Source organism: Periophthalmus magnuspinnatus, chromosome 4, assembly GCF_009829125.3.
Source record: "Periophthalmus magnuspinnatus isolate fPerMag1 chromosome 4, fPerMag1.2.pri, whole genome shotgun sequence".
Taxonomy (NCBI): Eukaryota; Metazoa; Chordata; class Actinopteri; order Gobiiformes; family Gobiidae; genus Periophthalmus; species Periophthalmus magnuspinnatus.
This window is the reverse complement of record NC_047129.1, coordinates 17,323,709-17,351,627: the sequence shown is the minus strand read 5'-3', so window position 1 is coordinate 17,351,627 and position 27,919 is coordinate 17,323,709. Positions and strand designations below refer to the sequence as shown.

Sequence of the window (27,919 nt, the reverse complement as noted above, 5' to 3'; positions counted from 1 at the left end):
GTAGTGAATGACACTTGGTTTATGTAAATGTGTAGGGCAGTATTGTGTTAAGATTGTCTGCTTGTAGTATTACTGATGAGTAACCGTTGTCATTATGAAAGAGAATATACAAGAAGTTAAATCCCCATCACTATCTCTACAAGAAACATGACTAGATTTCTCTCCAGTCTTAAAGGTCACCCTATAGACAACTCAACTCACACACAACACACACAAACAACTGCACACAATGAGTAATGCTTGAATCACAAAGCAAACAGTGTCAGGAAGAAGTAGAGTCCCTGGTCGTGTTATTAACTGTTTTTATTTTGCATGTCTGAATTTGAATTGAATCATCAAATCTATTTATTTCTGTGTTTTAATTCTAATAAATATATATATATATATATACATTTTTAATCCAGGTGAGTGTGGAAGCAGTGAGGGAGTTGGACAGAAAGCTCTTTGACGCATACATTGAGAGACGGGCTGACCCGATTGCCGGAGCCCTCGAGCCTGGCATTTATGCGGGTTACTTTGACTGGAGGGATTGTCAAGCACCAACAGGTAACATTAAAGCCGACCTATTCTGCAAAATTGACTTTTTAGAGCTTTTAACCATGTTATAGTTTTTTCCCCTCACCGTTTACTCACCCATAGTTGTATTTGGAGTGATTCATGTGTGCTTGAGTAATCTTTAATCGCTTATTTTCAAGCCATTTTGCTGATTAACTCCCGTGTTCACCGCCACAAGTACACTGTGACGTACTTGCTTCGTTCTTCAATTTTCTTTTCTTAATACGTGTTATATATATGTGTAGGATTTGTCAGCGTCGCGTAGTCATTTTGCTACAAATCTGCTGCTGAAAAAATCTGCTTACTAATATGATGTGCAGCTATCCATAGGAGATGCTGATAACTTCACGGCTCTTTGTTGTGATGGTGTTTACGCCGACATCAGCTCCAATTGGGAACCTCTGTTTTCTAACACGGAACTCAGCAGAATCATTTTATATGAATATTGTGGTTTAAAATGTGCAAATTATAACATAATCCACGGGTGTTGTAGGTCATAACTATATAGCAGACACAAGCACAATAGGTCTGCTTTAAGCAATGAAAAATGACATTTTTAATTCTTATTATGTAACAATACTGTATCAATACTTGCGTTGTCACAATTAAAACATTTCAAACTAAGCAAAAGGCTTGATACTCACAAGCACAAACAAGGCTTGATACTCACTACCACAATAATAACACAATACACATGTGGTTTTAAACTAGTTCTGATATAGACTCAGAAATTTCTAGGACTATTCAGGAATGATCCTAATCTTTTTTTCAGTATGAATACTTGTACTGAAACTAGATACTCATCTGAACTAGTTGATTGGCATCTAGGTATCATTTTAAAAAATCTGTATCAATACAATAAGGAACACAAAGTACATTGTTTCAGGTTAACAATACAGTGTGTAAACAAAGTCCTATTTGGTTTTGTGGGTTGCATTGTAAAGTTCACCTTTTATCTTCGCCCGTTTAACTTACCGTAAGCCTCTTAGGATGTTTTGTTTGCCGCTTGATGATAATATCCTGGCCTTTAGAGTAGGGCTGTGGGTGTCTGCAAAACTTTACCTGTGGGTTTTGAGTCGCATCTGCACGAGGGTCTCACTGGGGTCCCCAGATTATCCATTCTGTACTTTTATAAAATGTTAGATGCTTTGTTGTTCTTAAGTGAGAGTTTGTGTGTTTTAGTACAAATGAAAGAGGAACATTTTGGAGTTCAAACCATAATTAGGATATGATAACTTTACTCAGTCCACCCTTTGAGGTTCCTTTGCTTACGCAAAGCAGAACAAGTAAAACATTAGAAATATATTTTTATCCTCCTTGTTTCTTGTTTTTCTTATAACACAATTTTCAGGATCCTCTTTTTGTTGACATTTTAAACTATTCCTAACCTCAGGTGTGAGGAACTACTTGAAAGAAGCCTTGGTTAACATCATTGCTGTTCATGCAGAGGTAATACAAACCACACTAAATACATGGGTGCAAATGAATATATGGTTTGTGTTCTGTTGTCTTATTTTTATGACATTTCCTCATTCAGGTGTTCACAGTTTCCAAAGATCTGGTTCCAAGGGTTTTGTCTAAAATAGTGGAGTCAGTTGCAGATGAGATGTGCCGCCTTATGCAGTGTGTGTCATCCTTCAGCAAACATGGAGCCCTGCAGGTACAACCCTTTTAAATGAGTCTTGAGTCTTACTATGACTAAACACAGCATTTTTCTATACAGCTTTTTATTAGTTCATACCAAACCTGACAAAAACTCCGCCTGCTCCCATTTTGGGTCTAGTTTCTAGTGCAAACAAATATAAACTTCAATGGAAACATGCATTAGCAGAGTGCAGTATCAGTATTCTATCAGTTTTGAGTTCTGATTAATAACGCCTCTTCCCATTATTAGCTGGCACCATACAGGATCCAACCAACTGCTTTTCACATACCAACTGCCGTATTATCAAACCTCATTACCCTGCATGTTAGCTGACAAAAAACTGTAATTTTCCATATTTTTTTTTTATATTCACAGGCTCGTCTTGAAATCTGTGCACTGAAAGATGCTATTGCTCCGTACCTAAACTCAAAAAGCATGTAAGTGTCCCACATAAACTGACCCAGTGTCCTGGACAGGAACCCGAGTGCTGAGTGGTTAATGGTTTTGAGTGTCATGGTCATAAATCTTAACACACATCCCTGACTACGATCCCTTCCTTTTGTTCTGCTTGGGTTTTGGAAAGGAAGTGAAAGTTATATGGTTGTGTGTTATGCATGCTCTGCAGCGTGGATGGAAGTGAATGTGTGTGCGTATTGACCTGCCAGTGAATCTTAGTACTATATTTTTATTGTTTTTGTTGATTTTTATGTAGTTTTATGCTCTGTTTTATTACTACTATATTACAGACAAATGTGTAATTAAACCTTCTTTATGTACCTTCATACCTTCAGTATGGCATTAAACTTACATCCATTTATGTAATTTTTATTGTTTAAAAAAAAAAAAACCTTTTAAACCTGCATTTTTACCTGTAACTTGTTCTAATGGCGTCTCCTGGTGATAGATAAAATGCCATACTGTTCCAGGCAAAGAAATAACATCTGCATGGCGATAAAGGGGTGGCTGACTGCACAAAGAAAGTTACACAGTGCTCCTTTAACATACAGGAAGTCATACTGGAAGCCTTCTAGTAAAACAATGAGGGCTGCTTTTTCCTACTAAAATATTGCCATTAAATTACTTTTGTATAGGTCAAGATCTTTCAAAAAAAGATTACAAAGACTCACTGAGACTTTACAAAGACTCAGACTTTACTCACTCTTTAAAAATCATATAGTTTAACAGTATATAAAAGTTTACTTGTTGTTAAACTTGCCAAACTAATACATTTTCTGCTTACAGTGTGAGTTTCAAACACTCACTGGACACTCTTCCACAGCTTCCGAGTGGGGCTGATAAGAAGTAAGTCATTCTGAGAACCAGCTACAGTATCTATCAGTTGCATCTAGTTATTAATATTTATTTTTCTAGGTTACTGGAGGAGCTGTTAAACAAGTTCAAAAGTTCCATGCAGCTTCAGCTCACGTGCTTCCAGCCTTCATCTATCCAGCCCATCAAGAGATAAACGACACTGCTAAACCAGTCAGCTAACCTCTGCTATCTGCTCACTAATCATTGCTAACCACTTTGAATTTCACACTAAATACATGTATTTCATTGTTAGCACGCATGGCAGCCCCAGGAGAGTGTGAGTTATGCTAATTATTTAAGAGCACTCATACTGTCTACAAATGTCCAAAGTGTGTAATAAAATAATAAATATGTTTAGAACGGCTCCTTTTTTCATCTGTCTGTGTAGTGTAACTGAAGTTTTAATTTTACCACGTGAGATTACAGATTTGCATTTTGTGGCCTTAATAAATGGAAGCCAATTATCAAAGAGCATGAGAACATTTATGTGTTTAAAAGACTCATGTTACTTATTATCTGATCTATGTTATAATGTAGTTTCCTTTGTTTCATTCATTCATGAGTTTTGTTTCATTCACACATGTTTAACACACAAACCCTGGATATTTAGGTTGAGTTCTTCTCTCAAACAGAAAACAACTTCTGATGTCATCATGTGGTAATACAGGAAGTGCTCCACTGTGTTTTTAAACTCCATAGAGCTTCACTGGAATCATTTGTATGATTTCAATCCTGTAATTGCTAATCTCTACTCAACTAAATGTAAAAGGAGGTGTTAACTTAAAAACTACCGCTTCATGACATCACAAAGTGGAACAGAGCATTTTGAGCTTTGGAGATGTAGACAGACTAATAATAAAGTGTTACTCAAACATGTGTGAAACAAAACAACTCCAGGTATGTTTTTAAGGAGGTAACAGCATTATAACATGACTTAAAGCTCACAAGAGTTCATTTTGCATAATATAGGACCTTTAAAACAGACTCAGTTAACAAATAAGCTCACATGGGTTTAAATACATTGCTCTATAAAACCCCCTTTGAAACTACCATGTGTGAGGTGTCCCAGTTTGCACAAGTTACCAAAAAATGATGGTTAACTGGTAACAGATATTGTTAGTATAAATACTGTATGTTTGAGTAATCCTTTGGTATTAGTCCAACTACATCTCCAAAGCTCAAAATGCTCTGTTCCACTTTGTGATGTCATGAAGTGGTAGTTTTCAAGTTAACAGCTCCTTTTACTTTTAGTTGCGTAGAGATTCGTAATTGTAGGTGTGAAATCATACAAATTCAGACCTAGAATAGTGAAGGTGTATGGAGTTTAAAAACACAGTGGAGCACTTCCTGTATTACCACATGACATCACAAAGTGGAACTGAATGTTTTCAGTTTGGAGAAAAACCCATCTTAAATATGATTTGTGTGTTAAACATGTGTGAATTAAACAAAACACAACTCCAGGTCTGTTTTTGATGAGGAACCATTATAGCATAGATCAGAAAATAGCCAAATATGAGCCCTGTAATAACTTGCTAAATGGACTGGTACTAAAGAGGCAGTTTGTCACCGTAGTGCTGCTCTGACTGATGTTGATCAGTGACAGTTGTTTGGAGTGCACTCCCTGCCCCACATTAGTAAGCAGTTTGCCAGAATGTTACAATCATCTGTGGAGCCCCTCTCGTGCCGAAGGCCATGTGATCATATAGGTTACGGGCTTATGGTTACAGGGAGGAGGAGGGCGTTTTAGGGTGTGGGCGAGAGTTGGTTTTGGAGACGAGCAAAGGCCCAGACTAGACTGTGGCAAAAGAAAGTTATGATCATGTTGTTTATTGAATGTAGATCTTACTGTTGTGGTAACTGGAGCTAGACTATGACTAACTGGATTTGGGGTTGGCAACATTATTTCAATACATGTGGTTTTAAGGGGAAGTTACCCTAAAGTTCTCAAGAATCTAATCCACAATATCTCTATGCTTCTGTATTGATGTTTATTATCATGTATCTTACAGCAAACTTGAATCTGGTTCCCATGTAGGGGAAAGCCAAACCAAAGTGTCAGATGATGTTTTGGTGCTCTGTGTTCTAATCTTAGCTCTGTGTCCACCCACAGATTCATTCACAAAACAAGTTCAAAGCGTAAAACCTTATCCGTTTTTCGTTACCTCTGGTTTACAGTAACAGCTGTCGTGTCGGGGGGAGTTTTGATGTAACCGCGTATGAAATCTGATATAGTTTGGGGTTAATATAGTTTTATTTTTTACATTTTCTTTTCATTTTTTGTATTTCATCTCACAAACTAGCTAGCATCATTTATCTTGACTGTTTATTTGAATTTCAGTTCATTGCATTGTGGCCTAACCATGATGTACACATGTATTCTACCATGTTGTCTACACAGTTGTCAGTGAGTAGGTACAGTCTGTATAGTCAGTGAGCTACTATACTTGTTATTGCTTGTTTGGAGGCTTCCCATGTCTGCTGTGTTCACATTTTCCTGTCTTTCTGGTAAACTGTTTATGTAGTGGTGCAGAATGCCCCAAAGTTTTCCAGAGAAGTGGTAACATGTTTGTAAGAGACGTGAGGAAGAGCAGAGTTGAAGCGCAGAGCGTGAGCCATTCTCTTCCTCTGATGTCACCGCTGTTTATGATCAAGCATCTCACCACATTTCCTCTTACAGTTTGGGCACTGTAGCCGTTTATTGCCGGGTGTCTTTACAGCAGGTTTGTCAGTCCATCGAAATACACTTCTCAGATACAACATTGGAAAATATCATGGGAATTGATACAAATGACAAAGCTTATAAGGTTCCCTGAGTTGTTTCATTGGCTCAGGTCATTGCATTTTCCAACTAGATTTTGTAAATATAGTGTCTCATAAAAATGTCTTTGTACAACAATGTAACGTAAGACAACAAGGCAGCGTTTGAAGCACAAAGGCTATTGTGGCATTTTGGTGAAATATTAAAATACTGTATGGTTGAGGTACACTTCATAATCTTATTGTCCCATATAGAGACTCATTCAATGCCACTGGGGCAGCCTGCTGTGCATGTGGCCACTCCCTTTTTATGTACATAGAGCATTAGCTCTTCTTCATGAAGCCAGAAGTTCACTTTATAAAACACATACCAAAAACACACTAATACTGTCCATATTCCTGTCTTTTCAGTAGTTTTGAGTCTCTTGGTCCAGCAGAGGTCAGTCCTGCAGGCTGCTGCTGTGGTGTGTGAGGGGTCTTTGGTAGTCCTCTGGGTGGGCCATGTGCTCAGCGAGTCCTGGGTGCTCGTATCCACGGTAATAATGGCTGCTGGTCTGCTGAGCGCAGTACAGAAGCTGGTATGCAAACAGCGGCTCCACCTGGACATGCAAACACATTTAATTTGATGATCTCAAACGCTTACTGGGTTTCACATTACATAACTGAACAGATACAAGGATTCATGGACACTGTCCCATATTGTGTTCAACATGTTGCATGTTTTGTGGGACAGCGTTGCTTTAAGTAAGATAAGGTATAATTGAGTGAGTAACACTGATTCCTGCCCCCACCTGAGAGGGACATTCTATGATGTGATAAGATAAGATTATTACAGTGATTCCATGGCTCACACTGGTGGCTCATGTGTCAAACGTTGTAATACATTTGAACACTGGAAAGAGAAGTCATGGTTTACAAAACTTTCACTTCTTCACTAGTTTCAGGCAGTATTATTTTGTATTGTGTTCCCTAGTTTGGGCCTGTTATGTTGACAGGTGCTGACAGGTGCATATAAAAGCACAGGTAAGGGCCATATCTGACCTGGACTGTGAGGGACCCTCTGTGTCTCTGTGGGTCCAGACACTCATCACCAAAACTGAGCACAACCTGGAAGCGAGGCAGTGGCCGCCCATGCAGCCCGAGACTCTGCAGCTCTGAAACACACAAAAGTTCAGATAAATTCAGAAGAACCTCAGTTTTAGTGGTGTGACCTTTGGAGCAAATCTCTCTGGAAACTCCTGTCACTTTCTGTAACATTTGGTATGCAAATACAATTAGCTCTCAGACTGTCAGATGTTTGGTGCTTTAAGCATGTGGGTGGAATCTGAGTGTGTCTCTGTGGTCATGTGACTAACTCACTCAGTTTAAAAAGTCACTGCAGATGTGTGCTGACTCACAATAGTTCAGTTTTTATGAAAATTGTAGAACAAAACCCCTTATGACTGTACTGCTGGGGGGAGATGCCTGCTCTTTGAGATGAACACGCTCAAAGCATTACCTGAGATGAAGTCCTGTGTGTGCAGCAGTCGACAGGGCACGTCCCACTCCAGCTTGTTGGGCTTGTCTCCATATGGGGTCTGCCCCCCCTGCCAATACACCCTGCCCTGGCACAGTCTCTGGGCGTACAGTCCATCAGTGCCCATCCATAACAGCACCCCTTGTTCCAGGCTGGCAGGAGGTGTGGGGGGGCTCTCCTCTGAGCTGTGTGGTGACATGCACCTGACAGGGAGGGGCACTAGCTCTGGTCCTCCTGCAGGCAGGAAGTGCTTCTCCTCTGGGCTGTACGGGCAGATATGACAGCCTTTTGCACTAGTGGTGGTCACTTCCCTGACCAGTGTGTCCCGGTAGAACACACACACGTGAAGGCGGGGGTCTGTGTGGAGAAAGAGCATGTTTAGGTTTTATGTTTTGTTCATTTGGACATTTTAACTCAATGTTATTACTACTTTTATACAGTTTATATTTTAGTATATAATCAGTGTGTTTTTCTGTACAGTCTCCAGTGCTGGTACCTGTGAGAGGATCTGTAGGTCTTATGCTGGGGAGCTGCTGACCATCAGATGGACCTAATGAATAGAAGGAGGCTCGTATTTGGTACTCTGCACAGAGAGAGGGGAAGTTTAGAGTATGGCACAAAGGTGCTAATCGTGATGGGGCTAGTGTCTATACCGTTGTTCATGGGAGAAGCTGCTGTCCACTGCAGGCCATGTGGGGGAAAGGGACACTGGGCATAGGACAGCTCCTGGTCCTGACAGTAGTCCCTCCATCCACAGTCTGGAGACGATATGTACGGCTGCATCTGCAAACACAGCTGTCACACTTTGCATCTATGCTTTTCTATTTTGAAGGCTTTTTAAATTCAGAAATCTCCATGAAAATTTGATGGTACAAAGAGTTACCTTACTAATACAATTACACAAAGTGCCCTTACAACTTTAAATGTATTTATTTCAGATCAAATAATACTGTCTCACGCTGTCCAGCAAACATAAGACTGGTATATAAGAGTTTACACAGTTTTCTTCCTAAGGCTTAGCTTTTACCAGTAAAACAAATCCCACAAACAGAAGAGTGGATGATGGTCAAATGTGTGAAAGTACCGGAGTCTGCAGAGGGTACGGAGGCTGCACTGGATACAGCACAGGGCTCAGGGGACTGTCCTCGGGTCTGGGCCCTGAAAGAACAGGAACAAGAGCTGCTGCAATCAGTCTGCAGTCTTTTATGTTCAGGCCTATACAGTCTGTATAGTAAATAAATAATAATAAATATACAATGAAAGAGCAGGAACAGGTCAAGCTGCTGCAGTGAGTCTGCAGCCTGTATAATCCACATATAATCATTTACATAATTAATTAAAGCATTATAAAATGAAAAGAGAATCACTATGAGCCCAACATCACTGGTTCATTTGCTTAACACAAAGTCACCGGCGACTTTTCTCCAGTGCAAAAAGTTATTATTTGATATTAATACATATTCACTTACTTTTGAGCATTATTGCAAAATATTTTTTTAAGCAAAACTTTAAAAAAAAAAGTCCACATATACTATGAAATGTAGCAAGTGAAGAAGGCGCAGCAGGTGCAAAGTAATGGCTGGATGCGGAGCTAAACACGTCCTAATAAGCACATTTCAGAGCTTACTTTTCTTAGCTCCCTCTGGGATGATGCGGTACACTTTGTATGGGTCTGAGATGTCCAATTGGCTGCGCTCCACCAGCTCCTCAAAGTCATTGCTCTTGTTGAGCGCGCAGCGCAGGCGCGTCTTCCAGGTCGGGGGGTCCGGTTTGTCGATGCCCTCGCGGAACTTCCCTTTGAACAGAGCCCAGGCCTGTGGACATGAGGTTAAAGACGTTTACGTTACACAGAGTGAAGGCTGCAGAGTGCAAACTGCTGCAAACATGCACCCTGCACATGAAACATTTACAGTTTAATGAAACATCCGTTATGTGGATGGTGCACGTGTAGCAGGTCTGTGCTGATTCTTTTATTCTCACATTCACTGCAGATTCACTGCACAGATGCTGTTTCCTTACTTTAAAGAGCGCGGCATCCTCGTCCCTGTTGTAGTCCTGTTTGCCCGCGTGCTTCCAGGGGATTCTGAAGATGCTTTTCTCGTTGTTCTCCCACACGAGACCCGGATATTTGCCACTGTCCACCTGGTCTATGAGCCATTGGCGCAGTTTGCCGTTCCCGCTGCTGCCCGAGCCTCCGTACTCCACATCAGAGTTCATATCCAGCTCCAGGCCTGAGAAATGCGCTCACGTGTTCAAACTTCTCCTTCAAGTCTCCTCTTCACTATGACTCTGGAGATGGTCTCACCTGAAACTCGAAACCCGCGCGATCTCTAAGTGTAGATGATGAGGCTCGTGCGCTTAAAAGCGTTGGCCCGGGGCGGGTCACACTGAGGGGGGACGCACCTGCCTGTGCGCGCGCACTGCTCTTCAGTGACACACAGGGGAAACCTGCTTCACCTGATCACACATGTCACACGTGGAGGACGGAGACTCTTTCTTTGAAATGAGAAAAGTTTACAAAAACTACACGGCAACAAAAATAACAATGAGCCATCATCATTAACCCGAAACACTGACTTATATTCACCCAGATGAGACGTCAGGCTTTGGGCAGCAGAGCAAACTCAGCAAATAAGATTTATCAAGAACTCATATAGAAGAGAATGTAGCCTATAGAAAAAAAATAAATAAATGTGTGTGTGTAGAGTGTAAGTGTAGATCAACACCATTTATTCATGTAATAAGTAATGCCCTGTTTATTGTTATGAAGTAATCAAACCATGTCTACAATCTTTATGTGTCAAACCTTTATTTATATGTTCCAAAAAATCTAAAATCAGGTGATAATAAAACAAGATAAATTAGTAAATATACAAGAACATAAAAAGCACACACAAGTTCACGACTGCGTTTATATACATGTGAAATGGGAGCACATCACACGGTGCAGACGCTCTGAGCCTCTGGTGTGGTCTCAGCAGAGGGCTTACGCTTGACTGGCCTTGCGTGCTGTTGTGACAGTTAGTATCAAGGGCATGACACCTAATGGGGATTCAAGTTATTGACATGTAAAATTCCCCATTCATATGACTTTAGGATCTCGTGTCATTGCTGGGTTTTTTACTCTGTTTTGTCCCCCTGTGTAGCTAGCCACAGATCTGAATGGTCCAAGACGAGCATCTTTACCACGATACTTTTGTCAAACAAACAAACTCAAGTTGCTAATCGAGGTGTTATGTTTGTCATCACACCTTCACTGGTGCTGTGATATTTTTTTATCAAAAGTTGAGCGACCTCCTCATCATCATTGAAGAAGTTCTTTCCATAACGGTCCTTCCACCAATCACGATACTGCAGGGAAGAGAAGAAATGTAGTTAGGTATGAGAAGAAGTGTACTGCTAATCTTTGGCTCTGGAGAACAATTTGAGAGGATGATAGGAATAACATTTTGAAAGTAACAGTATCGCTAAAAGTAAAAAGGCTGGCTGTGAACGTCATGTCTCTAAAGAAGTAACTATAGAAGCGAAGAGTGAAAAAAATGATGGGACACAAGTAGATTCCTTTGAAACAGACAATATTCAGTTGCAAAATAGTAGTAAAAGCAGCAGTAAGGTAGTAGTAAGTAAAATGCCTCAGTATAAATCTTCAACAGAGCTGGTAATACATTGCATTAAACATCTGGTAGCTGCCATAACTGAAGAAGGAATTCTTTTAATGAAGCGGGATGCCCTTTTTGTCCCACAGCGCCATTATGCCAAACACTGGATGCTTTCTTTGGTAAAGTTTCATTCTGTGTTCAGCTTTAAACTTATAATTAGTGATTCTTTTTGTCAGACATGAGAGTTTGTTTACCTGCTTTACATATTTTGGCAACTTCCTGTATCTTTCCTCGGTGTAGTGCTGTGTCTTGTTGGCTATTTTATTTGGTTTTGAAAGTGGGGGAAGCTTGCGCTTCCTACTGTCTGATGTCCAACACCACTACACCGTCACTACACCGTCACTACACCGTCACTACACCGTCACTACATGTCACTACATGTCACTACACCATCACTACACCGTCACTACACTGTCACTACATGTCACTACACCATCACTACACCATCACTACACCGTCACTACACAATCACTACACAATCACTACACCATCACTACACCATCGCTACACATCACTACAAGTCACTACACCATCACTACACCGTCAATACACCATCACTACACCGTCACTACACCGTCACTACACAGTCACTACACCGTCACTACACCATCACTACACCATCACTACACCGTCACTACACCGTCACTACACCGTCACTACACCGTCACTACACCGTCACTACACATCACTACACCGTCACTACACGTCACTACACCATCACTACACCGTCACTACACACCACTACACAATCACTACACCATCGCTACACATCACTACAAGTCACTACACCATCACTACACCGTCAATACACCATCACTACACCGTCACTACACGTCACTACACCGTCACTACACAGTCACTACACCATCACTACACCATCACTACACCGTCACTACACCGTCACTACACCGTCACTACACATCACTACACCGTCACTACACGTCACTACACCATCACTACACCGTCACTACACATCACTACACCATCACTACACCGTCACTACACCGTCACTACACCGTCACTACACGTCACTACACCGTCACTACACGTCACTACACCATCACTACACCGTCACTACACCATCACTACACCGTCACTACACCATCACTACACGTCACTACACCATCACTACACCGTCACTACACGTCACTACACGTCACTACACCATCACTACACCGTCACTACACATCACTACACAATCACTACACCATCACTACACCATTGCTACACATCACTACAAGTCACTACACCATCACTACACCGTCAATACACCATCACTACACCGTCACTACACGTCACTACACGTCACTACACCGTCACTACACCATCACTACACCGTCACTACACCGTCACTACACCGTCACTACACATCACTACACCATCACTACACGTCACTACACCGTCACTACACCGTCACTACACCATCACTACACCGTCACTACACCATCACTACACGTCACTACACCGTCACTACACCGTCACTACACCGTCACTACACCGTCACTACACCGTCACTACACCGTCACTACACGTCACTACACCGTCACTACACGTCACTACACCATCACTACACGTCACTACACCATCACTACACCGTCACTACACCATCATTACACCAGCACTATCACTACCCTGTCACTACATTAAACCATCACTACACCATTAACGCACCATAATTACACTGTCACTACACCAATCAAAATAAAATAAAAACTTTATTTATCCCTAAGGGGAAATTCAGATTGTAGATCTCTTCAAATCTTCATCTTCCATAAACCTCCTCATTGTACAGTCTTACGGCAGTCAGGAAGAAGGAGTTCTTGTGACGTTCTGTCCTGCAGCTCACTGATCTCAGACGTGCACTGTCTGCTCTCTGTGGTTCAAAAGCTCAGGGGATGGTCCATGTTGTTCACTACACCATCCGTACACCATCATCATACCACCACTTGATGCTTCTGAGGAAGGTTACAGGAAGTAGCTGAAACATGTAATTCAGGTAAACAAACTTTCCTGTCTGACAAAAAATCTCTAATTCTAACATACACTTTGCATCAGTGCAGTGCAAGGAAACACTCATTTTTCTAACAATAGTTTATTGCACGATCAGGTTATGTTTAGGATTAGGACAAGGGTCAGGTTTAAAAACATGTAATTTGGTTAAGTCTGAGCAGGTTAAGAGACGGGGTCTTTGCAGGACTGTGCTGGGGGATAAAGGCTAAAAACCAGAGCCTTTGTGCAGAGTGTCTTTATGTTAATGAGTGCTTAGTCAACCAGTTTTTAGGTTTACAGCAGGTTCCTTTTGCATTTGTGAATCATTTCAGTTTTAAATCTGCCATTGTTCACATACGGAGTTCACTAGTACTTCTCTGTATTTCCCCTCAAAGCGTGAGGTCAGTGCAGTTTGGGTTAGAGACACTGTCAGATCATAGAGATACTTATAGTTTGGAGAGCTTTGGTTGATCACGTTCATCCTTGAGCCCTATACTCACTTGTGCCAGTTCAGTGTTCTCAAACTCCTCCAGTTGTCGGAGGAAGCCCAGGTTGGGTCCAGCACAGGGTCTGGCCGCTCGGACCGCAGCCAGAGACTCCACCCACCCCCGTCCCGTCACTGTCATGATGTAGGCCACCACCAGCGTCACACTGCGGGACACGCCTGCCACACTGACACATAGAGGCAATACTGTGTCATTACTCTACTGTGCTTATTTGAATGACTTAAAGATGCACTATGTAACTTTTTTGCTTTGATTTGAATGTTCCACAATATGGCATTAAGTGAATCTAGCATGGATTTATTCATTTACAAGTGTAATTATATCTAGAAAAACATGACATGGCATCACCTGCATATCTCCGAGTTAAGTTTACTGCGATACTGTGGAACATATGAGGCAAAGTCTTTCCCACTGAAACCAGCAGGGGGCAGACTCTCCACTACACCAGGGAAGTTACATAATGCCCCTTGAATGAACTTCTCATACCAGTGAACAAGGCAGCCTTCTCCTTTCATTCTGGACTCATGGATGAATATAATGCTGTCTTTAAAGTACTGCGTCCTGGAAACAAATACAAAATACAATGCAGTTTTAAATAGTGTAAATCGTTTCATTTTATATCATTAGAGCAGTGGTACCCAACTTTTTTGTTTCAAGCATCCCTTAAGTGTTTTTAGTACCCTCTATTAACTGTACTGGTGTTTCTTTAGTAATTATAAATCTGTTTACTAGTACAGTGCCAATTATAACTTATATTTTCCTGTTTTTATAATATGCCAAATCTATCCTACAAACATGTACTTGAAAGCATATCTTACATACAAATCTTATTCAGAGATACCTTTTTTTATATCTAAAATCAGTCCAAGTACTCCTTAGCAAGTGCTCATGTACCCCCACGGGTCCCTCTACCCCATTTGGGAAACTCTGCTTTTGAGGACGGCCCCTGAATGTTCTGAAGTTTTGATAATCTCGGTCGCATGTAAAACACATTGTCCTCATAAGTTTTCCTGAGTCATACTTTCCACATGCACTTCCACTGTGAGTGAAACTGTCAGTACTGATTCAGAAAAAAATATTTTATCTCCTCGCCTCTTATTCTCTACATTATCACTCCTCTGTTTCCTCACTCCTCTAATTGAAGCTCAATGAAAGTCTGTGACATTGATCTCACTGAGCAAATGGGACACATACAGAGACCGGAAGTGGGTACGTGTCCTGCCCAGGAACAACACAAGCAGAAATAGATCAGGTAAAATCAGGTGAAAAAGGAAATCATTGATTAATCTATTTGTTTTTGTAATAACTGGGGCTAATGGTAAACTCAAGCTGAACTGTTCAACTCAGTGTATTAATACAGACTCCTCAGAGCGGTAAGCAAACACACACAGAACAAATGCAGTGGCAGAATGTAACAAAGTAAAAGTAATAAAATACTGTACTTCAGTGAAAAAGAAAAAATCGGTACATTACTTAAGTAAATTCTACACTGTATACTTTTTACTTTTACTTCTCTACATTTGAGAGCAATATCTGTACTTTCGACTTCACTACATTTTGAACAGGACTGAAAAGTAAAAGTATTTTTTATTATTGTTTGAGACCTGCTGAAAAGTCTGAGAGATTATTTTTAACATGTTCATAATCTGAGTAAACAAAAATACATGAATAAAAACAGTTAGGAAAAAAAATAATTAAATTGTTCTGTTGAGTAAATTCAGAACAAATCTTTATCAAAAACAGTTTTAAACTCTCTGTAAAGTACTTTTACCATTTACTCTTTAAGTACATTTTCAAACGGGTACTTTAATACTTTTACTTAAGTTTTTTTTTTTTTTTTTTTTCATGTGATACTTTTGCATTTACTTGAGTATTTATTTGCTCCGTTATCTGTACTTTTACAAAATGATGTACTTTTCCCGCCACTGAACAAACGGGGTCCCATGTCTTATTTCAGAGTATGAAATGTTCAGGTTCTGGATGAGAATTCCTGTATGAGACTGATTTACTCACAGGTTTTGCTTGGAGTGATCTGATGCAGATATACAGAGATACGTGATGTCCTAAAAAATACAAGTAAAACAATTTAGATCCTTCTGAAAAATCAATAAAATATTCAAAGCGCACATCCTGTTTCGGACCCGTCTCAGAGCGGTGACACCTGCCAGCTGACGTGCAGAAGGGCCCTGGGTCGAAACCAGCGTGTCCTGAAATGACTACACCACCACAAAAACCCCTGCACCTTCTCCTGGGACAGACATGGAAGTGGGTTCACCATGTACTAACTAATGAGGCAGCGTTTTACACTCAAGAGACTCTTTATTTCAGTAGAGGGATCAGATACATTTGGCTGATGAAACAAAACGTCAGACAATCAAACTGATGCTATGGATCAGCGAGCAAGGGATATAATACTGTAAATGTATATTATGTGGATTTAGAGACATGGTGCTATTTATTCTTCCATCAGGCTCGATATTGTTGATTATAAACATCAGACAGTAGGAATATAAACGTGTTAGTGATTTGTAACCACAGCTTAATTGTGTAAACTTTTGTATTTATAATCGAGGCAGCCAAATGTTCTCTTCAGCTTAAAAAAACAAACAAAACTTTTCTTTACATAAATGCATTTTAAACAGATTAAATTGTTAAATTTGGCGTTGTGCATCAGAGCGAATACCTGGTGGTTTCTCATTGTTGTCTTCCAAGAAATCAATCAGTGACCGTTAGTCTGTAGGTTATGCAAAACAGCCGTTCCATCTGTACTGTTGCCCTTCATAATTACCACAGATGTCAACATGACATCTGTGTATTTAAAGAGGCACTACGTAACCTTTCTCTGACCTCTATGAAGATGCTATTACCTTATTACCAGATGTTTACACAGCACAATATAAAACATATTCAGTTACAGGTGTTTTTTTGCAAAAACAACATAGAAAAACATGCATTCTTATTGTGAGCAGGGCCGCCGATCCACAGATCTGACCCCTCCCTGGTCCTGTCACCACGAAAATAGGAGAGTTTAACGCTGTGTAACATTCCAGGCAAAACAATAATTGAAAGTTTACAGGTCTGGCCCTTCTCCTGTATCAAAACCAGTCTCATGTCTAGTATTGGTGGTTAACCAGTCTGGGTAGTGATACTGTTATGGAAGTTGTCATTTCATTTGAGTGTTTTGAAACATAACATGAAGATAGAAAGTCCAATGAAAGCTCAGAGCACTTTTCATCTTCGAAAACGTGAAAGTTCTGAAAGTGGACTCTGAAAATCGTCGTTTACAGCCTCCGAAACAATATCGGAAATACTCAGAGTGTGTTCTTTCCAATTAAAAAAAGGGTATATTTTAATTAGAATTATGTTTTATGGTTTTGGTTTGGGACTCAGGATACAATGGAGGTGTCTGGGCTGAGGGAAGTTTGGGAGTCCCTGCTTAGACTGCTGCCCCCGTGACCCGGCCCCGGATAAGAGGAAGAAAATGGCTGAATAAGTGTATTTAATATCTACTTATGTCAGTAAATTTTTGAAACCTTTACTTTTATCATTAAACAAAAGCAAAATCATATTAATGTTGCACTACGTTACTTTCCTGGTAGAGGTCTATGCCACCTGTTAGTCTCCGTGGAGATGTCATTGCTTTGCCTAGAATGTCCCACAGTAGAGCATTGCAATATGGCTCAGATCTGTCGAGAGCCGAGCACATTCACAGTAAGAATGTATGTTTTTCTGAGCTAGGCAAACACCCCGTAATGACATAAATGCTAGATATATGCAACAACATCTCCACGGAGACTAGCAGGTGTCTTAAGAAGTTACACAGTGCACCTTTAGTTCAGAAAACAACAGAAACTGAAAACTGAAATTTGCGCAATCGGCCCATATTGTTGACAAATTGTAACATAATAAAAATAGACGGTTAAATGGTTACGTTTTTGCTGTGGCTTCTTTCAGTGTAAGACAGAACACACACATTTCACTGTAGGATTAAATATTTTAGTCTGGGTGAATTTTGCATTGAGTGAACTGTTTCTAAACACTCTTTTTGGAATTGAAGTTTATATATCTACAGTGGCAGATACCGAGGTCGGCCTGCTCACCTCCAGCACGGGGCTGGCATTGTCGTGGATAGACAGGACGTGGGTGATGTTATGGGCCTTTAGCAGCTCTTTGTCTTGTGCATCTGCAAAATAAAAAAAAAACAAAACAACAAAAACACACAAATATGGTTGAGCATGTTTCTACCCATCATCACCCACCCTCCCCAAACAGCTCCCAAGCAAATTTTGGACTCAAAGCTGCTGCTCTGGTTTTGAACTGAAAGAAAAACCGGAAAACCATGATACTAAAACAGCCCAGCAGCTTGTCCCAAAAGCAAGAAACAGTAATTCTTTTAATCAAATTTTGTTCTTTAAAAGGAAGCCAAATGTTTTCTAGTTTGGACAGATGTATCCTGAGGTCATTTTTCATGTTTTGCTTATATGCTGCACGCCTTAGCATTTTGAGACCTGGTATAGCACTGATTTCACACAATGGCATCAAGAACATTTGATATAAATAGATAGATGTGTCTGCATTAAGTCTTATATAACTGTGGCTGCTAAATGACACAGGTCTAAAAGTGTTGAGTGTGAAATAAACGTTTTATGAGGTGTCAGCTCACCACCTGGCAGTGATAGTGAGCACAGACCCCTGTATATGACCTGTATATGTACAAATATACACTACTCTACAGTACTCACAACATGGGGTCGATATCAAGAAGAGCCAAAACACAACCGGACCCCTGCTCACATGTTACACTGAAGTTAATTCATTAGTTTGTTGGATTTCACACTAACTATTATGTAACACTGTGGTTATAATCTGTGTGATATAAAAGACAAGTGTTGACGTATGATGAGATTAAAAAGTAGTTAGCACGAAGGTCATGTACTCCTTAAATTACTCTTTCCAAGGACAGATTATAAAAACATAAACATGTACAGTGTCAGTCAAACGTTTCACACTCTCTCATTCAGTGTGTTTTTTTTTTTCTTTATTTTTACTACTTTCTACATTTTAGATACTTCAAATATATTATGTAAGATATATGGGATTATATAGTAAAGAAAAGAAGAACTCTGCTCTATATGTTTTTGACAAAGCAAAGGTTGGGTACTTTGAGGATTTGAATATAAAATGTAAAAAAAAAACACAAATATTTAGTAGAGTTATTTAACTTTTTTTTCTTTACTACAAAATTCCACATATCTTACTTCATATATTTGATGTCTTCTGTTTGTATATAAAATGCAGAAAGTGGTAAAAATAAAGAAAAAAAAAACATTGAATGAGAAGGTGTGTCCAAACTTTTGACTGGTCGTGTGCACATAGGTTTTCTATTTTTAATATGATAAAAAAGCATTTTCCGAAACATGAGTTTTCCTGAATTTTAAGCAGTCAATATTGGTGATCTATTTCCATATAAAAATTAAATAACTACATTTTAAACTATTTGTAATTTGCATAGGGCTGATTATAGTTATTTTAAAAGCTGACATGTTTAAAATAATAAACAAAGTAAACAATAATAAAATAATAATAGTCTAATTGTTCCTAAAGTGTCTCTCAGAGTCACACCTCCTGTCCTGGGAGGACAGACTGTGTGAATCATTTAATAATAGCAAGTCATATATTTTTGTAAACTTCCTGAATTCCCCTAAATATTTTATGCTCTAAATTTAACACAGATAGAACAGGTTAATACTTGTGTTTGAGGCAGAGCGGTTCATAGAGGGACGCCCCCATACGGCTGTGGGACATTCCCCTCTGAACTGAACCAGCATCAGCCCTGTTTCCTCCTTCATACGAACCCACACAGGAATAAATTCACCACAAATGTGACTTTTAGCTCAAAATTTGTGTTTTCTTTCTCACCTATTCACTTTAATAGAAACCAAACTCACCGTAGCATTCTACCACATTTAATATTTTCACAAGGAACTGAAACAAGCCTGAAGTAGCAATCAAAATGGTGGGTGGCGGGGGGGAGACAGGGGGGGGCTTACCTTTGATATTGCCGAGATAAAGACCGGGGAGAACCTACAACATTAAAAACACAACAAAACAAAATCATTAAAAACAAGAGAGTGAGGTTTTTCAGATGTGCTCACAAACAGATTCACCTTGTTAATACCATTCCCCATTTCTTCACACAATGATCCCACAATCCAATCGTTTCCAAATCGCCTGACGAGCTTCCTGCACCAACTGAGACCGGAGCACCACGTTTGAAAGTCTCCAGGTCATGGTAAAGATATCGTACAGCTCTCAGGATAGGAAAAGGGGGGAAGGTGGGGGCGTGATGGAGAGTACAGACTGGACTGACGTAACATGACCTTAGTAGAGGCTTGGTTGTTTATATTTAGGCCCGGCTGTGGTCATGCGATGTGGATGAGCACATACCAAAACAGACAAAGATGGGAGAAGGTCAAAGGTCACTGCGATGTCATCCAACAGTGGGTCACAGTCAGGCTATCGCCTGCAGAGAGAAGACGCCATACAAGGAGCAGTCCATGATTGGCTGATGTCAGTCTAGGCCAGGGTGAATGAAGGAGCATTGTGTAACTTTTCTCGTCTCTATGGAGAGGTTACTAACATCCCACAGTATGACATTGACGTCTAGCGTGCATTTCAGTCTAATCTGTAACTTGGCATCAGCTGTTTTTTTCCATAGATGCTGTTAAGTATAAGGCCATAGTGTGGGACAGACATAGGAATAGCAGTAACATCTCTGCAGGGACGAGCGCATGCAAGACTCTTCATGAGAAAAGCTGCATCTTTAAATGGAGTTTTAAGAGATACTGTATATAAAAAGCAGAATTCACAAATGAACGTTTTATATGAATGACACAGGCGGATTATCCCATTACGTGGACATATCCCATTACATTTCCTGTTGATTACCTTAGATTTTACTCTAAAATATTTAAAACATAAATACACAAATGTTGAACTGGATCATTTCTCTTTGTGAGTAGATCCAATAACTTACTATATAAATATATAAAAATGCATTTTAACTATATTTATTTTAGCTGTTCCTTCAGTATCCGTATTCATTGTTATTGGCTTATACAATGTTGTGATGTCATCTGAAACCGAGCAATATCCACGGGTCTTGAGTAAAAGTACAGATACAAGAGCAAAAAAATACACAAGTAAAAGTAAGAGCATGACCTGAAAAAATCGACTTAAGTAAAAGTATTAAAGTACCCGTTTAAAAATATACTTAAAGAATAAAAAATAGACGTATTTCACACAGATTTTGAGATCTAATAAAGATCTAATAAAGCAATATTTTTTCCAAGCTGTTTTATTTGTATATTTTTATTTGTTATAAACGTGTTTAAAATAAACCCTCAGCCTTTTCAGAAGGTCTCAGACTATAATAAAAAAATACTTTTACTTTTCAGTGCAGTTCAAAAATTTAGTAGAGTATAAAGTACAGATACCTGCTCTCAAATGTAGTGCAGTAAAAGTAAACTGTACTTAAATAAAGTACAGTTAAAATGTATACTTAAGTACAGCACTTTACTACTTTTACTTAGTTACGTACTGCCACTGCTGTTGCTGTAGTGATATATATTTTTATTGTTGTATATCATATTGTATAGCTTGTAAAATTGTTCTGCTTTCTTTCACACATATTCAAATTTTGGATACGCTTTACTAAGTCCGTGCAAACTAGTAAAAATGAAGTCATGCAAGGCCAAAGTAAACAGTGAGGATAAACAACTGAAGATGAGCTTGGAAAAAGTGATCTCTATAAAAACTTGTTTATCGAGTACATTATTTGCAGTATTTCCCGTAAGCTCTTGAGTCTATCTTTGCACTAGCTCTGAAGTGATGGAGGTATTTTTAGCCCCACTGCCTTTTGTTCCTGTGTATGTAAGTGAGTGTTTGTGTGTGTGTATCTGTGTGGTTGACGGCATGTGGCACTACGCACACTCACTCACTGACAGGCAAAGCTCAAGTGGAGGCGTTTACAAAAAGCTGTCTGCCTGAGAAGAAGATGTGTAGACTCCCATGTTGTGTGTAACGGGGCAAACAGAGACATACAGGAGGCATGACGCACCATTGCCCTAGACGCATTGCCCTGTTTGCGTGGGTGTATGTCTGCGCATTGCGTGTGGGGCTTTTCTGATCAACAAACATAACGAATAGTGTAATTAGACTCACGTGTCATCACTACTTTCTAGAATTCCTATAATTTAAGTAAAATCAGGTCAGAATACATCGGTAGAATTGGCAGATTGCAGATTTGTTGACCTGGTTTACAGTTAATATCTGTGTAATTACTGAGTCTATCCATGTGAAACAAAAGTTCACTACCTCCTCTATCAGTAAATGAAAAAAAGTTCAGTTATTATGTTTTTTTACAATAAGCACAAAACCCTCATATATGTAGTATAAATTCTAGCTTCTATGGAGCTCAACAGTGATCACCTGCTTTGGTTCCAGAAGTAAATTTTACATTCATTTTTACGTTCACATTCAAGATTCAGCAAAAATGCTTCAGTAACTTAGTGGTTTAAAATGTTTCAGAAACAGATTTTAAATAAAATTATAGGTTTTGTTGCCATTAGTTACCATGTAGCTGGTTAAGCCTGAGCAAACTTTCAAACTTTTAATATAATGTTGTTGTTGTTTTTTTCCCCAGAATGTCTATGGAAAAAATGGATGAGAAATGTTGTTCCAGGGCTGGAGGGTGAGTAGTCAATGTTGAGCTCCATAGATCAGTCTTTTCAATAACTGCTGGATGGTATGACAGCTTAAAAATAAATAAATAAATGCATTAAAAAATAATAATAATAATAAAAATAAATAAATAAAATAATAATAATAATAACCTAACCTTCTGCAGGCGTCAGAGACATGGCCCGGTGGAGCAGCCCATGGAGGAGCGCTGAGGTTTTAACCAAACCTTGGAAAGCCTGCATTTGGAAAAAAGACAGGACTTTTTCAAAATGAAGCACATACTTCATCCATCTTCTATCACACTTATTAAATCTTGTACTGATTTAGTCCCCGGAGAAACTTGTTCTCAACAGCTGTATCTCATATACTAGTGAAGTAGACAGGAGTAAACACAGATATGGTACTACTGTGAAGCAGCTGCAAGTGATATTATTTACTTTGACTTATTTTGTCAAGCAGGGTCCCGGGTAAGTAAAAATACTAAAAATACTTTCTCTAGCAGTGCTTTAAGTGGAGAAAAAGAAGTGCTGGTACTAGTTTTAGCGACTTTTCTCCAATCTTATGAAATTTAATGTCTAAATAGGATTAATAAACAACAATCTACTGCATTTAAACAATATGTGACTTAATTCTGGGGCGTAACTTTGGAGACTACTGCCCTAAACCTCTGTAATGAACATTTCAATTCCACAATAGAGCACAAAACAGTCCCAGAATGAGTTTGACATCACCTGCTTGTCTCTTCTATGGAGTGGTGACCCTGATCACAGTAAGAGTCCAATAAAAACACACTCATATTGAAATAAATGCAAGATAGCTAAGTTTGGAGCAGTCCAATGCAACATCTCCAAGGACACCAGAACTAGAAAGTTACACAGTGCTTCCTTTAACAGTAGCTTGTGTTTCTGCAGAGATTTCATTGGTTATGTCATTTTCAACAGACTATAACCTTCAAGAGTGTCATTTTATATCCTGTAGCACGTGGTATTCTGTTTGGTTTGGTTTGGCCTATTTGGCACATTTTAATGCTACTTTCACTTTAACATTTTTTCCATAAATGTCGACGTATCCAGACCAAACTAACTGTTACTTCCTGGTTCAGTAAACGTGGAGTTCTTCTAATCTCTGAGTGAATGAGTCTTTAAACCACTCAAAGTCTGTCATATCACAAAACTCCGTAGCGCTCCGGATTATGGCACTGTTGTTACTTGGAGGACGCATGACCTCGACCAAACCTCACTTTTGGAAAACCATGGCTGCCCTACAGACTTACTGGTAACTCATTCTAGGTCTAGGTGTTCCCATGCGTCTTTTCTGTCAAGCCACTTCACTAATTTCTTCAAAAGAGACGCAATTAACCCAGTACCAACTCAGGAAATTATGATATTTGTTCTTCTCGCAAGAGCACGCACAAGCCCCCTGTCATCCACTAGAGGGCGCAATGTGTCTGCAAACTCGAACAGCCAAACAGCCTACAGGCAAACATAGACCAGTCAAAACAATTGCATTAGGCCTGTGGTCAGTTAGCTAGTGTTTTGTGTTTGTGTAACCTATTATTTAACTTTTATTTGTGCTTCTGTCACAGTTCTACAGTGACCGGTGGCAAAAAGCATGTCAATGGAGTGGATCTGTACTATGAGCAGACAGGCAAAGGAAAACATGCTCTGCTGCTGCTTCCTGGTGCTCTGGGTAAGTTACACAAACTATTTTGCTTCTTTGTCTCCACTCATTTTTCAGTTTAGCTGTGCTCTGGTAAGTGGCATGCAGGTGACTGACATATACTCTGCCCCTGTTGTCCCGCAGGCAGCACTCGGACTGATTTTGAGCCACAGTTAAAACATCTGAATAAGGAGCGCTTTACAGTTGTGGGGTGGGATCCCAGAGGATACGGAAAATCCAGACCCCCGGAGAGAGACTTCCCAGAGGACTTCTTTGAAAGGGATGCAAAGGACGCTGTGGATCTGATGAGGGTTAGAGTGTTATGACGTCACAGTATTGTCCTCTTTTTTTGGCTTTTCTATCATGTGTGTCCTGCATTACAGGCTTTAGGCTTCAGTCATTTCTCTTTATTGGGCTGGAGTGATGGAGGTATCACTGCAATGATTGCAGCGGCTAAAAATCCTGACATGATCCACAAATTAGTTGTTTGGGGAGCAAATGCTTTTGTTTCTAAAGAGGACCTGGAACTTTACAATGGTGAGAGGAAACTTACTTGAGGTCATTATAGAGATTATCTGATGTGTTGTGTTATTGTTCTGACTGAGACCTTCTGCAGCTGTGAAAGACGTGTCCCGATGGAGCGCCAGGATGAGGCAGCCCATGGAGGAAGTGTACGGTGCTGAGGTTTTTGCCAAAACTTGGGAAGCCTGGGTAACAGGAATTTCAGAGCTTGGAAAAAGACCAGAAGGTTTGCCAATTTAAATTTAAATGTTTTGTTAATTTTCTATAACACTTTTAGGCTATTTTTATTTATTTAGTAGCAGCACTTAATGTTTACTCATGCAGGAGCAGAAATCGCTTCAGCCTAACTCCTGTAAGCTGCATTTTTATAGATGTAAACAGTAACTAATTATATCTTTTTTCCCCAGGAAATATCTGCATGAACCATCTGCCTTTAATTAGCTGCCCCACTCTTATTATTCATGGGGAGAAGGACCCCATGGTGCCTGGCTTCCATCCTCAGTACATTCTCAAACACATCAGAGACTCTCGGTGAGACAAACGCTGAGTAAACTGTATACACTCAAAATATGGACACTAACCTGAACTTAAACTTCTTTGAAAATCTAGGCTGCATCTGATGCCAGAAGGAAAACACAATCTTCACTTGAGATACGCAGCTGAGTTTAACAAAATGGTGGAAGACTTTCTTGAGGACTGATTTTTGAAATGGACAGGATCACTTTTTAATCAAATGTACTCATCATAAAAAAGGGAGAAAAGACTACAATAAATATGTTTCTACTTCATTTTAATATGCAAGGAAATTCCCGTTAAATGTGGATATAGAAAAGCAAAGTGCCATCAGCAGTGCCAGGCCTAAGAGCCGATCAGTCGATGCAGCGCAGAACTCGATTGGTTTCGCCTGGCGCAAACCCGGAAGTCACTTTTTATTTGTGTTTGATGAGTGATTTTAGATGCTGCGTTTATTAGATTCCGTTATAAATAAGTAATCAAAATGAGCGAGATGGAAACTAATGCGTCCTTTGAGTCCATATCTGTGCACAACTTCTCTGAAAAGATTATGGAGCAGGTCGTTCACTTCCACGTTATGAAGCTGAATGAAGGTTTTTTCCTTTGGGTCGGCTCTTCTCCGGTCCTGTCCAACTTGGCTGTATCGATGAGCAGCAGATATGTAAGTGCTCTGTTCTCGCTTTGCAATACCGCAGTGTACACGCATTAGGCCTATAGATCTGTCTGCTAATGTTCAAACTTAACCCATGTCTATAGCCTTTTAAAATAAACTGAAGTCTGGAGGAATAAAGGGCTTTTTCACTTTCATAAACAAGTTTCTAAGGAAATCCACATATCCTGAAGGAAACATGTGCATCCCCTGCAGGGCACTCCTAGGCAGTGGCACATGCACATGGTCTGTAAAATCACATATGCAGTGATGGAAGAAATACTCAAGTTTTTTTTGCTCCAGCTTTTACTTGGGTAACAAAACTAAGTAAAAGTATCACATGACAAATCTACTTGAGTAAAAGTATTAAAGTACCCGTTTGAAAATGTATTTAAAGAGTAAAAAGTATTTTGTATTTTGTATTGATGTAAATGTAGTTCTGATAGAGATTTGTGCTTAATTTTGTGCAGCAGAATCAATTTTTATACTTTTGTTTGCTCAAATAATGGACGTCTTAAAAACAACCCCTCCTATTATATACAGGTCTCAAACAATAATAGAAAATACTTTTCATTCCAATTAAAAATATAGTGAAGTAAAAGTATTCACTTTTTAAAGTTACTTAAGTAAAGTACAATTACCTAGAATTTGTAGAATCAGTACTTTTCAAACTTTTACTTCATTGTACTCTACTGATTTTGTTGTGTGTTTACATGCACACAGAAGGATCAAACATCATGTGTATAATTTATTTGCAAAAGTTGGGAGATTTTGGCTCATTTGTATCTAATAGGGTAAGACTTTACCTCTAGAGGGTTGATTAAATAACTTCTATGGCAGTTTAATCATTAATTCTGCTATTTAGTTGTTACAGCTCATGCCTTTTAATGATACTGTCTTCCTGTAATATGGAAAGTAATTTCAATATTATCATTTATGGTGGTATTTCTCTGTAGCAATACCATGCATCTTGTTATTGTGCCAGGCCCATTAGTTTGCCTTTTTTATAGAAAGACTGCACGTCACACATACAATTATATCCTTTCCGTGCAATTAGTGCAAAATTAGTGTGTCCTTTTTTGCATAATTTTCCTTTTCAAACCTGAACAGATGTGAACAATGAGCAAGAAATCCAATTACTCTCCACAGATGTAACATGACATTTCTATAGTCTAATAACTCCAGAAGTCAGAAGATGATCAGATTTTTATGGATGTACATGTAAATACAGCGACCCATAGTGGTTAGTGGTGTCGAAGTCGGGGAGTTAGAACAGAAACAACAGTATTTCTCCCATCAAACTGATAAATCTGACAAAGAAAAGAAAATCTGCACCAGAAAAAAAGCCCTTAGCTTTAACTCTGCCATTATAAGCAATTTCACATCTATGCAAGTTAAAAATTAGAACATAAAAAGGAACTGCATCAGTTGTGAGGACTGGTGGAGAATAATGGACTAACTAACCTAACTGTCCAAATTGGTATGTAGACTCGAACATCATTATATATATATACTTTTTTAATTTTTTTTAATCTAGGATTCAATGCCATTATCTTCACTAGTCATGGGGGATCCATCAAATACAGCTGCAAACACCTTGGCACAAAGATTAGGTAAGTTTTTAAAAGATCATATGTACCATCATAATTTTTCCCAACATTTTATCTTTTATAATGTTGTAATTTTCAAAACCATTTCTTCACAGCAAAGAGGACCAAAAAACAGGTGTTTGTGAGCTACAGTCTTGCTGTAACTGACTGCAACTTAAGCCTTTTAGTGGAGAATCGCATCAAGAAAGAGCTCGAGCTTCACCCTGAATGTTTTTAAGCACATTTATATTTGGTTATATTTGGTGAAGAAAAGGCAGCTGCTTGATGACATTGTGATACTGCT

At 39.3% G+C, this 27,919-nt stretch overlaps 5 protein-coding genes across 5 annotated transcripts in view; 3 read left to right on the top strand and 2 right to left on the bottom strand.

The window, feature by feature from the left end:
* exoc2 (exocyst complex component 2) overlaps window positions 1-3,877 on the top strand; it is a 35,969-nt gene extending 32,092 nt beyond the window's left edge. The window contains exons 23-28 of the mRNA XM_033964774.2: window positions 405-546; window positions 1,949-2,004; window positions 2,093-2,215; window positions 2,576-2,637; window positions 3,443-3,502; window positions 3,572-3,877. Coding sequence (XP_033820665.1) covers window positions 405-546; window positions 1,949-2,004; window positions 2,093-2,215; window positions 2,576-2,637; window positions 3,443-3,502; window positions 3,572-3,665 — 537 coding nt within the window. The 3' untranslated portion in view covers window positions 3,666-3,877. The remainder of the gene's footprint in view (window positions 1-404; window positions 547-1,948; window positions 2,005-2,092; window positions 2,216-2,575; window positions 2,638-3,442; window positions 3,503-3,571) is intronic.
* A 2,330-nt stretch (window positions 3,878-6,207) lies between these two features.
* LOC117369532 (interferon regulatory factor 4-like) lies at window positions 6,208-10,039 on the bottom strand. The gene is made up of 8 exons (XM_033964776.2): window positions 9,807-10,039; window positions 9,415-9,601; window positions 8,872-8,945; window positions 8,441-8,570; window positions 8,284-8,370; window positions 7,770-8,144; window positions 7,313-7,425; window positions 6,208-6,870 (listed from the first exon to the last, which is right to left on the bottom strand). Exons 1-8 carry the CDS (start codon window positions 10,002-10,004, stop codon window positions 6,712-6,714), a joined length of 1,323 nt encoding a protein of 440 aa, XP_033820667.1. The 5' UTR covers window positions 10,005-10,039; the 3' UTR covers window positions 6,208-6,711.
* Window positions 10,040-10,632: 593 nt separating this feature from the next.
* LOC117369840 (dual specificity protein phosphatase 22-B-like) lies at window positions 10,633-20,254 on the bottom strand. The gene is made up of 7 exons (XM_033965184.2): window positions 20,109-20,254; window positions 19,992-20,025; window positions 18,042-18,124; window positions 15,955-16,004; window positions 14,428-14,502; window positions 13,936-14,107; window positions 10,633-11,138 (listed from the first exon to the last, which is right to left on the bottom strand). Exons 1-7 carry the CDS (start codon window positions 20,127-20,129, stop codon window positions 11,001-11,003), a joined length of 573 nt encoding a protein of 190 aa, XP_033821075.1. The 5' UTR covers window positions 20,130-20,254; the 3' UTR covers window positions 10,633-11,000.
* Window positions 20,255-23,773: 3,519 nt separating this feature from the next.
* bphl (biphenyl hydrolase like) lies at window positions 23,774-25,803 on the top strand. Its single transcript, XM_033965101.2, has 7 exons — window positions 23,774-23,958; window positions 24,269-24,372; window positions 24,487-24,653; window positions 24,726-24,879; window positions 24,959-25,090; window positions 25,272-25,395; window positions 25,474-25,803. The coding sequence occupies exons 1-7, from the start codon at window positions 23,876-23,878 to the stop codon at window positions 25,562-25,564; spliced, it is 855 nt and encodes a 284-aa protein (XP_033820992.1). The 5' UTR covers window positions 23,774-23,875; the 3' UTR covers window positions 25,565-25,803.
* A 43-nt stretch (window positions 25,804-25,846) lies between these two features.
* On the top strand, window positions 25,847-27,909 carry psmg4 (proteasome (prosome, macropain) assembly chaperone 4). The gene is made up of 3 exons (XM_033965333.2): window positions 25,847-26,038; window positions 27,564-27,639; window positions 27,732-27,909. Exons 1-3 carry the CDS (start codon window positions 25,862-25,864, stop codon window positions 27,851-27,853), a joined length of 375 nt encoding a protein of 124 aa, XP_033821224.1. The 5' UTR covers window positions 25,847-25,861; the 3' UTR covers window positions 27,854-27,909.
* The last annotated feature ends 10 nt before the right edge of the window (window positions 27,910-27,919 follow it).

Excerpts from the sequence above, each read along its gene's own strand:
- LOC117369532 (XM_033964776.2), bottom strand. The coding sequence starts at position 10,004 with ATGAACTCTGATGTGGAGTACGGAGGCTCGGGCAGCAGCGGGAACGGC. Across the intron at positions 8,571-8,871 it reads CGTACCCTCTGCAGACTCCG|ATGCAGCCGTACATATCGTC; the intron begins GTACTTTCACAC and ends CTGTGTTTGCAG. Across the intron at positions 8,145-8,283 it reads ACCTACAGATCCTCTCACAG|ACCCCCGCCTTCACGTGTGT; the intron begins GTACCAGCACTG and ends TTCTCCACACAG.
- LOC117369840 (XM_033965184.2), bottom strand. The coding sequence starts at position 20,129 with ATGGGGAATGGTATTAACAAG. Across the intron at positions 18,125-19,991 it reads TTATCTCGGCAATATCAAAG|ATGCACAAGACAAAGAGCTG; the intron begins GTAAGCCCCCCC and ends TTTATTTTGCAG. Across the intron at positions 14,108-14,427 it reads GAAGGCTGCCTTGTTCACTG|TGTGGCAGGCGTGTCCCGCA; the intron begins GTATGAGAAGTT and ends TCTATGTGTCAG.
- bphl (XM_033965101.2), top strand. The coding sequence starts at position 23,876 with ATGGCACTGTTGTTACTTGGAGGACGCATGACCTCGACCAAACCTCAC. Across the intron at positions 23,959-24,268 it reads GCTGCCCTACAGACTTACTG|TTCTACAGTGACCGGTGGCA; the intron begins GTAACTCATTCT and ends CTTCTGTCACAG. Across the intron at positions 25,091-25,271 it reads GCTTGGAAAAAGACCAGAAG|GAAATATCTGCATGAACCAT; the intron begins GTTTGCCAATTT and ends TTTTTTCCCCAG.
- psmg4 (XM_033965333.2), top strand. The coding sequence starts at position 25,862 with ATGAGCGAGATGGAAACTAATGCGTCCTTTGAGTCCATATCTGTGCAC. Across the intron at positions 26,039-27,563 it reads TATCGATGAGCAGCAGATAT|GATTCAATGCCATTATCTTC; the intron begins GTAAGTGCTCTG and ends TTTTTAATCTAG. Across the intron at positions 27,640-27,731 it reads CACCTTGGCACAAAGATTAG|CAAAGAGGACCAAAAAACAG; the intron begins GTAAGTTTTTAA and ends ATTTCTTCACAG.